Source organism: Centroberyx gerrardi, chromosome 20, assembly GCF_048128805.1.
Source record: "Centroberyx gerrardi isolate f3 chromosome 20, fCenGer3.hap1.cur.20231027, whole genome shotgun sequence".
Taxonomy (NCBI): Eukaryota; Metazoa; Chordata; class Actinopteri; order Beryciformes; family Berycidae; genus Centroberyx; species Centroberyx gerrardi.
Window position 1 is genome coordinate 12799954 of NC_136016.1, and position 11306 is coordinate 12811259.

General features: G+C 41.3%; 1 protein-coding gene across 2 annotated transcripts; it reads right to left on the reverse strand.

Annotated features, from left to right (window-relative positions):
- Window positions 1-1470: 1470 nt before the first annotated feature.
- On the reverse strand, window positions 1471-9317 carry acsl5 (acyl-CoA synthetase long chain family member 5). 2 transcript variants are annotated; one of them, XM_071906757.2, is made up of 20 exons: window positions 9162-9317; window positions 8801-8912; window positions 8115-8179; window positions 7907-8008; window positions 7557-7656; window positions 6919-7097; window positions 6734-6766; window positions 6571-6622; window positions 6290-6363; window positions 5924-6001; window positions 5542-5676; window positions 5299-5433; window positions 5116-5211; window positions 4580-4652; window positions 4134-4222; window positions 3378-3494; window positions 2442-2585; window positions 2251-2352; window positions 1798-1869; window positions 1471-1674 (listed from the first exon to the last, which is right to left on the reverse strand). In XM_071906757.2, exons 1-20 carry the CDS (start codon window positions 9315-9317, stop codon window positions 1537-1539), a joined length of 2052 nt encoding a protein of 683 aa, XP_071762858.2. In that variant the 3' UTR covers window positions 1471-1536. The 2 variants fall into 2 exon arrangements, with proteins under 2 accessions (XP_071762858.2, XP_071762860.2); XM_071906759.2 differs by lacking the exons at window positions 7907-8008; window positions 9162-9317 and having other exon boundaries at window positions 8801-8903.
- Between the last annotated feature and the right edge of the window lie 1989 nt (window positions 9318-11306).

The window sequence follows — 11306 nt, forward strand, 5'->3', positions numbered from 1 at the left end:
ATTCAGCATTACCAATCTAGGACAAATTTTAAGTTCCATGACTCTGCAGCATGTTGAGTATGGAGGCTGCCCTTCAACTAGGGGGCCGGTTCACACTTTGGTTCAAGCCCCCATGCCCTCAAGGATCCGCCCTGCTGAAGTGTCCTTGAGCAAGACTATTATAAACTGTTATTGAGACTATTATAGACTGAATCCCTACCAGCCACAGGGCTGATGTGCTGCAGCTGACCGTGACCTCTGACCTCGCTGTAAAACAGAGAGGGTTGATAAAAATCACATTATTTCTATTATGGTGTAGCTCTCTACATTATCAGCAGTTATCATCAGTTTCCATTTCCAAACACTTGTTTCACCTTATCTTATTATTTAATGACATGAGATAACTACGACAAAACATTTTCTGAAGTGATTTTTTCCCCAATAATATTAGTAATTGCACACAATGCATGTAGATGACATTTGTTAAACACCTTTTTCTGAATTTGTTTTTGGTAATTGAAAACGGAAAATAGAAAATGATATCTGTGATGTCACCTTGTTCCAAGGATGAGAGTGTCAGCTAAATGCTCAAATGTAATGTGAAATGCTACAGCTGGATACTGTAGCAGTGAGAAGTGTGAGTATCTGTCATGTTTGTACTTTAACACATGAGGGTGGTGTTGAGCCACAGAAAGCAGAGGAGCAAGAGCACATTTTGGCTGGACAGAGTCTAGGATTGGATAATAGCCAACACAATTGTACATTTAATCTACATTGTTTACTGAATTGCCTTGTAACCATGGATTGGGCAATAAAGGCCTTGTGTAGACTGATAGGTGAGGTGAAAAAACTACACCTTCACTTGACACTCACATTGTGGGTCGGAGAAGTAAGATCAGAGGTGATATATGCATAAAAGTGCAGTCTAAGCATATGGATAATGGAAATGACACAGACTTATATAACCTTTTGAAGAAACAATGAGTCTAATTTACCAGTTACACAAACTTTTTAAAATATTAGGCTATACTTCTTCGAAGGGACTATGATTTATGCTCAGTAAACAAACAGTTCCAGTAAATGACCAGTGGAAGCCTTTTTAAGCCAAATGCTATAGTTCACATGGCAATTAGTGGGGTGCACTGGTCTGGAGTCTGGGGTAGGCTGGTGAACCCATGTCTAACTGGGGTCAAAGCTCTTGACTTGGCTTGTTGAAGGACCGTTCAACACTCTGGTTGTAGCTATGGTAGCACTATGCCTCTGCCCAGATAAACCCCAGGATGCATCATGCAACTCTTTGTTCAGTAGAGAGATGAGTTTAACGGAACCTCAGTCTCAGGAGACTATCAGGTCTCTAGCACGTTTGTTGCCTTGGAAGCCGAGAGACATAGTGGATCTCTGTTTAATGTGCATTGAGGAACTCTGTTTTGCAATGCATTTTAGATAGATGAAAAGAACCGGCTACTACATAAGAGGTGAACTGTTTCATGTTTTAATAAAATGTCAAAAAGGGGTATGGCCACAATGGAAGAGCTGGTGGTGCACAGGTTTATCCATTTACTGGATGCTGGCATAAAGTTTGTCGATCTGCGGCTGGAAGAGAGTTTTCAGCTCAGCCCTCTTGGCCTTGAGCGTGGGAGTTAGCAGACCGTTTTCAATGGTGAACTGCTCTGGGTGGAGGTGCACATCTTTAACCTGCATGAGGGAGGAATGGGAGGGGGGAAAAGTGCTGATGGTTATATTTGTTGTGCTGATTAGACAGACTCGCATATACAACAGATATGGTCGTTGATTTGGCAATTCATGGGGACCAGTCACCTGCTCAAAAGACTTGAGTCCTGCTTCTTTGCCCAGTTTGGTCATGTCAGAAAGAATGGCTTTCTTCATTCCCTGTGAAAGAAAGGTAATTTTAGTATCTTTGTTAGAAGCCCTCATAAAACAGGCCATCTAAAATTGTCAGTTTCTCACAAATATTGGGTGTTTTTGGCGAGTGCAGCTGAATCACATCATGTACAAATTATCTCAAGTTGAAAAACAATACAACACTGCTGAGTGGACTTTAGCCAAATATTCAATTTGATTTGCAGATATCCTGATCCTGATGCATTTAACAGCAAGCATGCAAGACTACTCCAATTGGCATTTCCATTATAAGCAGCATTAATGGTAATGTGTTACTGCAGCAGCAATATGTCGGCACTGGTAGAAAGTGTAAGTAAAAAAAAAAAGAAAAGCAAAACTGGACTTGTCTGGATCCGACAGAAGCCTTACCATATTTTTGCACAGTTCCTCCAAGGAGCCTTGAAGCCCCAGTTTTTTGGCAAAGCTTGGCACGACCTCGGGGTCAGGGACCACAATGGCTACTAGGCTGGACTGCAGACATAGACAGTGGTGTGAATGACAGAGGGATTGTGTACATTTGTGTGTACACACACACACACATTGCAAAGCACTGGATTTACCTGTAGACTGTCTCCATGCACAAACACTTGGGCCACAGGTTCGCTGCGTACATAGACATTCTCAATCTTCTCCGGTGCTATGTACTCTCCTTGAGCCAACTTGAAAATGTTCTTCTTCCGGTCAATAATTTTCAGAACTCCACTCTAGCATAAAACATTTTCAGTCACATTGGAGAAGTTTAGACTTTTGTATTTTGTCAGGACCTTTAATATACATCACAAGTGCAATTGTGGGGAATGATAGATCTTTGCAGGCAGAAGATTGATAGAATTATGTACATTTAGCTGGTTTCTGTTTGTCATGAAAATTATAGCATTTAGGTGCATTTTATGAAATGGAGCGCCTTTGCCTACATGACCAAATTACTGACCCAATCATCCATTACTCCCATTGCATATCAAATATTGTATTCCCTTGTGTCACTTAAATATTGTACTGCACACAAAACAGGAGGAGACAATTGTGATTTGGCTCAGATAAAGGGGAGCGATAGCTCAAGAAAATTAGATGCATCAAAAGTCCAGAGCCTAATTCAAAACCTAATTCTGATGAGAAAGTGTGAGTGAATAGAGTCACTAAAACCACAGCGCCTCCATTGACAAATCCCTAAAGTTCCTGCCAAAGCGAGTCAAGAAAATGCCCTCCAGGGAAATTAAGGACTCCCCAAAGCAAGACGATTACCTCCTCTCTCTCAAACCCGTTTCCAATATCAATTATTCTCCTTACACCCCTCATTCATCCCTTTCTTTTCTTTTACCCCCAACAGCTTACTGTATATACACAGGTAGTGCCAACAGTACAGTGGAGGAAGTCATTGTATTTAGAGCATGACACTGTACAGCCTATATTAGGTCTTAAATTCTCTTTTGTGCCAGTCAAGTGGGGGGAAAAAATGAATGCTGCCATGTTCCAGTTAACAGTTCTTTGGTCCTTACCGGCAGCCATTTTCCAATATCCCCAGTGTGGAGCCAACCGTCTTCATCCAAGGCCTCTGCTGTCTTCTCTGGGTCTTTCAGGTACCCCTTGAACACATTTTTACCCTTGATACAGACCTGGCAGAGACCAAGGAACAACATGATCAAATGAGACCAGTGGACCATTAACTACTTGTTCCTCAAACCTCTCAACAGTGCATATTCTTGAAGCATTTAAAAGTGCAAAAAGTAATCTAAGTCCATATAGTTTTCTTTGATTAAGTAATCCTGGTCGCTGACCTTTGATTGACACTACTGGGAAACTAACTAGACATGACATCTTCAATATTTACTGCTGATAATCAGGTTTAGTTTCCGAGTCTGGTTCTTTGGTTTTAGTGCATTATAAAAACCAGGTGGAGTGGAATACATAGGTTTGTTCTCCTGAAATCACTATATAAGCATTAAATAAAAAAGAAACAGGAACTATGGACATGTTTCATAATTCTTGGTCAAGTTACCTGAAGCCAATGTAAATGAGGGTGAAAAAAACTTGCTATGTTGCAGTTGCCACTATGACCCCTATGCATTTGGCATTTTGCTGATGTTTGGCTGTCACCGGAGGCCTAAATCGGAGACCTAAACCATGTACTTGGGTTTACCTTGCTCTTTGAATATCACACCATTAAAGTGAACCCAAAATAGCTACGTAAGTTAGTCATTAACCTTGATGCTTATATGAGAGAAGTCCCCCCCGTTTTGTTTCCATTGACTTACCTCTCCCTCACCATTTGAGGCAAAGTAGTTCATTTCCTCAACATCCACCAACTTCACCACATTACAAGGCACAGGAACCCCAACATGGCCTATGTAAACAAATCATGAGGCAGAGGGTTGCTTTTGCTCACTATTGTCATAACTTTTGAATGTTTGATAAAACTAAAAAAACAAAAAAACAAAAAAAAAACAGTTCAAGTTTTCAGAGCATTTCTTTTGACTAAATGAAAAGCAATAGTAAGTGCTTGTTAAAAATCTCAAATCTCTTACTGATCTTTTGCATTATTGCTGTAGATTGAAGTTTCATCTTAAATATCAATGCTTGCTTAGAATTCAAAGTTGGCTGATGTGATGTATATAGGCAGATCCCAGCCTACATGGAAGTAGGGGAGGCGGGACAACTGAGTTTCAACCCAGGCTTCCTCTGAACTGTAAGGCCTACATACCAGAGGTGGCGTCTCCTGGCATGGTGAAGGTGCAGCCGGCAGTGCACTCCGTTTGACCGTACGCCTCAAAGATCTAAGGGTACCAATCAAATCAGAGAGCTGAGTCAGGGCAACGTGACCGGGTTGTCACGACAACACCAAGCAGTCAATGCCAGCTGAATCTCATGTCGCAATCTCTACTCCCCAAACACAAGCACAGATACAGTTACCTTTTAAAATCTCATTTTGGGTTGAAGTGCACATGCATCCGAGTTCGTAAACTCCCAACTCACTTTCAAAGAAGTAAAATTACACCCAGGTAATATTTCATTCTGTGACCTGGACAAAAGTTTTACTCAAGTGAAATCTCCTTTTAAGAACTATGGTTTCCTGAAATGGCATTAAAGGCCAAGTAAGTATAAAATTTAATGACTTCATAAAATGTCTCATGATTTGCATAAATACACCAACACATTTCTAGGCTGAATGACCCCCCTGGATTAATACAACTTTGTGAAGACAAGATATACAACGACGGAGGATAACCGTTTCAGTACCTGGCAACCCAGAGAAGCCCTGAGGAAGTTGAGAACAGGGGGAGATATGGGTGCTGCTCCCGTCACCATGACCCGCACACGACCCCCCAGAGACTCCTAGAGACAAGACAGGTTAAAGCACATCCATTTAATGACTCTCTTTCTGCATGACATTATCCTCATTACTTCAGAGAGGAGCAGTACCTGGACTTTGTGGAAAATGAGCTTGTCCCATATGCTGTTGTTCCTGATGATGCCCTCCCTCACTTCAGCATGTTTCCTCTCCACAGCAAAGTTCAGCAGCCATTTCTTGAAAGGCGTCTTGGCTCCACTCTGAACCTACATTGACACAATCTGATGTTTCTAAAAAGGGAATTTGGGGAATTCAAGGGACTGGAACTTTGGGGTTGATATTGAGGCAGTGTTTCGCCATCACTGGCCACTAACTTTGTCGTAGACACGGTTGAGAAGTCGAGGCACCACTGGGAAGATGGTGGGCTGTAGGGTTTTCATGTCATCTGGCAGAAGTCTGATGTCGCCCTGGAAGAATCCCACCTTTGCCCCAGCACCATACATCACTGTCTGCAAGAAAAAACACACAAAACCACATTTTGGAAAATCAGCATTCAATAGGAAATCTTCATAAAAAAAGATTGCCATAAATGGGCAGCTACATTGAATTATACAAAGATTGTAAACAATACAAGACAAATAAAAATGTCAAGTAATTCTGTGGCCCAGAGGATCTGCTGCTCGGCTTTGCAAAAGGTGCAACAGCATTAGATATATATATAAAAATGGTTCATGGTCAATGGTTTTTGTCCCTTACCTGTACAACTCTCTCAAACATGTGTGCTAAAGGCAGGAATGAAATGCTGACATCCTTGGGATTTGGAGCAAAAGATGTCTGTGGGAAGCAAGGAGTCTGTTAGCAAAAGGCCCATTTACAAAAAAAATACACACTCAGTTATTTTAAAGGCATCCTGACCTACTGCATGCACAGATACTGTAAATGCCTGCGGTTACTCAACCCATTTTACAAAATTATCCACTAAGCTCCTGGTAAGAGATATCTGTCAAGTATGGCTTTAGTATAATTATTGTATATTTAAGACTAATCCCCATTTTCCCCACATCAGGCATTTAGAATGACAAAAGGACTCAGATGTAATGGTACCATCGGCACTATGCATACCTCAAAGCTTTTGATCACACCTGCAGCATCAGAGACCACATTCTCATGGGTCAACATCGCTCCCTTGGGGTTTCCTGAGAGAGGGAAAAAAAAAAAAAAAAGATATTAGGGATGAACTTACTCAGCCAAAATACACAGTGTGATGTATTTGTAGGCATATGCAGGCACAGAAACAGATAAAGAAAAAAAACAAAAACCTGAACAACTTTGACAAATGCGACAGCCTTTCAGAGCATTAAAAAACATGTGAGATAAATCCAAAGAAAAGGCAAACTGATCACCTGTAGTGCCACTGGTGAAGCATATGATACTGAGGTCCTCTGGCTTTGGTGGCTGATGGAGAATATGGAATAAACACAACAACAGAATGGTGCTTAAATGCAGCTAAGCAAATCTGATAACATTTGAATGAGATCATGCAAATACAGTAGAAACAAAACTTACAATAGGCTTTTGTAGATTGTTTTTCCCCAGAGTCTGAAAAACATGTTTTTGCATTTAGCAATAGTATGAGTTGGAAATCAAGATTTAAGACACTAGTATTGGAATGAAGGCAGTATAAGACTAAGAAACTGCACACAGGCCAATAACTTAAACAGTTGTCACTTAATTGCGTTCCGTTGCATTACCTCCACATCCTGCAGGGACAAGATGTCCACCCCACACTTGGCTCCTCGCTCGACCAGCTCAGAGTCAAAAGGGTCCATAATGACAATGGTCTTCAGCACTGGAGTTTGCCCTTCCTCTCTGTTCTGCAGCAGTGTCTCCGCTCTGTTTTGCTTGTCACAAAGCACTGTGGAGATCTCAGCTGCAAGCATATAAAGAACATTTGCTGTATTATCGGTAAAATAAACAGTGCAGAATAATTTGACGCTGGTGCTGTTGATATTATAAATGAGGCAACCCTTTGCACTAGTTGAACTTTTGAACCATATTTGCCACCACTCAATTTATGGTTGCAGGTTCTTGAAGATGCATAATTGAGGATAAGGCAGGTCCTGATTTATAACCCAAGACAAGCAGTACTGATCGTGATAGCAGACCTCCTGTAATGGTCATGGCCTTGTGACATCAGTTGTTCAGTGGTGATTAGATAAAAGAAAAATGAAGCACAGAATGGAGGAGAGGAAGAAGAGTGAAAAGAGATTAGAGCAGGCTCGACATAGATCCCTGTGGAACGCCAGGAATTACTGGACTTAGACCCGGCCTTGTAATTAACAGCATTAATAAGGTGCAGATAGTTAAAGAGCAGAGAGGCTCCAATTACCACGGTCGATAATGAACACAAGAGCCTCAGGACCCAGGGTGTCGTACAGGGGAACTGCTACCATGGAGTAGGTGTAGCAGGCCAGTTCACCAATAATCCACTGTGAAAGACCAATGAAAAAGTAAGACAGCATCAGTAATTTGGCCCTTGCGAGTTATTTAATCCAGACTAAAAATGACTTCAGAAAGGTGTAAATGGTAAACTGACATCTATATTCCACAATCAAGATCATCAGCTTGCTTCTCTGAAGAGCACCTCTACTTTGGGGCTCCCTGGAAGCGCCCCACCCCTGTCTATCTATCCATCCCCCTTCATCCTCTCGCTGCCCCCTTAGCAATGTCTGTACTTACCTCAGGTCTATTCTGTGCAAAGATACCAATGAAGGTTTCCGGGTTAGGCTTCAAACCCCTATGAAGAAGGCCTGACCCCAGGTGCTCCGCCCTGCCAGACACCTTCATGGAGAGGGATTAGGGCAAAGGTCAACTGGAATTCAAAATCCACCAGCCATGTTGATATAGTGTTCACTTATGTGTGTGTGTATTCTGTACTGTATTGTACCTGTTTATACTTCAGCCACTGGTACGGCTTTCCTGGTTTTCTATAGCCCAAGCATGGTCCATTACCTGCAAATGAAAAATGGAGCCGTAGGGTTAGAACTGATGTTATGTACAATGGAGTCATTATTAAAACTATTAATATTAAAGTTCCGCAGCAACACATTTTGATGTTTCAGCTAACCACTTACTGGTCATTCGATATTGATGAAAATGCCCTTATCTTAAAGCCGTCTGTACCACAACCTCATAGTCAAGGTATCAGTTCGGGTTAGAAGAGATAATAGTACAGAGTCAAAACATTTAAATTCTTTGAACTCAAACTCGTACACTATTGATCTGTGTTATTTATGCTTGCTGTCCACATCTGACCTAAATGCAGTTGTAGTTCAGTCACTAATGCCCCTTCCAGTTTTCATACCAGAGTATGATTGAGAAGTTGGCTCCAGCATCCTGATCACATTTGCTGGCAATGCTAGTGCAGTGAAGCCTTTATCCTCAACTCCCTATACATGTTCTTCTAAACAGTTCTTTACTTATTCTTATTATGGCCACGGAAGACTTGGAATGGCTTGCATGGGACAGTAAATGGCACTAGCATAGCAGACAAATGCTAACAGGAGGCTGGTGACATAAAGGCCCACCCTGTGACAGTCATGTATGAGAGTGAGTGAAAGGAATTTTGATCACCTGAAACTCTCAGGCCCCTCTGGAAAACCTCATAGATGGTCCTGGCGTCATTATAGTAATAGGACATCAGGTTGTTGTTATCTTCTAGCAAAGCACTCTTCCTTGCTCCATCCTAAACACGACAAGTAAAAGCATTCTGAAAATGAACATCAATCTTGCACTTCACTGATGAACTGTTCAATATATTATGTTGTTCAATTTCAGTGTCTACCACCCTACATGTGTTCACCAACAATTCCTGTATGGCATTTATCTGTATAGAATGCATGCATGGTCTCTGTAACAAACAAGATTTGTGCGTGCATCTGTTTGTGCTCTTTTTTCCATTTTCATAAGAAACAGGCAGCTTATCGCTCCTTACCTTGATACCCAGACTTTGGCGGTGGAGGTCAGCAGGGGAACGGAGGGGACTGGGCCTGGTGTTGAGGTAAAACAAGGTAGCGGCTGCCAGGGCAAACAGGGAGACAATAGCCGGGTAGGGAAGAGGGGAGAACAACAACTGGAAAAGAAACTCCATGCTGCAAAGTCTGCTGGGAGGAAGACAAAAGTGGCGATGTATTCAGATTTAGAAAACGTTCACACAAGACAGTTATTTGACATGGGCTCAGAGATCACAACGGTAATCTTTGGTCCAAAAGGATGCCAGTATTTAAAAGATGCAGTCCTTCTATGCAAATGTAAGTTTCTTAAGACCAACTCTGTGTCCACAGCTTGGTGAGGTCAAAGTCAACACGGGTTGTGCAACAATCACTCTTAGTCATGACTCAAGACAGACTCTACCCTGTAAAACCTGAGAATATCAACATTACAGGGCTTACGGTGATGGAAAGTTTATCACAATAGTTTACCATTTACACAGGCAATCAGTGTAAAAGTGGATCAGTGGATACTCATGATAGGGCATATCTGAAGGAGCTACTATGACCAGTTTCTGTTTTTTCCTTTTAATGAACGCAATCCTGAAGTTTGTCTTGACCCTCCAGACACCTCACTATAATAGTGAACCACACTGATGAGGTCAAGGTCAGCCATAGTTCAAAGTCAGAACAAATAGTACAAGAGAATCTTACTGGGTACAACCAGGTTTTAAGTAGCATTTGTATTGCCATGAACGGCATCTCTAATTAACATGCAAAATCTTGGAAAGGCTTGAGATTCACCTGTTGTTCATAAATGATCTGAGAGAGTAACATCAATTTGCATCCAGAGGTAAAACAGTATAGACTGTTGGACTGTGGACAGTATAGATATTTTGGTTGACAGGTGACACTCATCTGAAAAAAACCCATTATTAGTTTTTAAATGCACCTCTAATAGTCCATTACATAGGCCCCTTGGCAGTGTTTCTGCCAGAAGATTAGGCTGACCAGTGTCATCAGTTATAAAGTGAACAAACGCATCTCAGTCATAAAACACAGTGAGTGATGCCACACCACAGCAAATAGTCACTCTAGCTGCCCTACCTGCTGCTTGCCAGCTGTTTGCCAGATCTCACACTGGTCCTGTCAGATGTCCCACTCTGCTCCCTGAGAGTCTCTTAGTGACAGGCGAGTGTGTGTGTGGCCTGTGTGCACAGCAGATCCTCTTCCCCTGCTCTGCAGGCTGATACAAGGAGAATGAAGAACTCATAAAACAGACTGACAGAGTAAAGGGAACCTTTGAACCTTGGCCACCATCACTTCCACTGATAAAAGAGCATGAGCACAGACATCCGAACGGCCCAGGCCCTTTGCAACAATATAAAAAGTGTCTTGTGCAATTGATCAAGGCTTAAGCATGATTTTTTTCACTTCATAACCTCTGCCAACCAATAAGGGATAATGACAAACATGCATGTTTTACCTAATGAACAAGTGGATTTATGTGCATTTATGATGTAAATGCAGCAAATAGCAAATGTAAAAGGTGAGAACTATATACACAACATATCTACCACTGCAAATAAATACCCACTAGTTTCATTAATATCAGTTCAAATAGTACCAAAAGATAGTGAAAGTCTTAGTGAAAACATGCTTTATCTAAGACAATGTCAGAGGTTGACCAAGATGCGAGTTTGGTTGCTGGGTGAAAGGTAAACATTCTTATCTCCTTCCTATCATGTTCAAAGTCCTTATATTTTAAATATGCATAAACACAAAACATCAAAACTCACAAAATTCTCAGGGAAAACAAAAAGATATCCTGTTTACATACGAAAGTAACCATTAGCCACAAGTTTAAGCTCCATCCTGCCAATTTAAGAACTGTCATACACCCCCCTTGTACTTCCAAGTTGATCCGTATGGTTTTCTTCAAATGTTGTACTATGGGTATTCACTTAAATTGCAATTTTAGTGTAAGTGTACTGGGTCAGGAGTCAGGAGAGATCATTTCCCCTTTGTAGGTTCCACAATAAAACAGGTAAATCAAATAAATGAAACAATGATTTCTTGACAAATTTTTCTTGACAAGTTTGAACATTCATTGATTAATTTAAAAGAAAAACACGACCTGTCCCATAGTC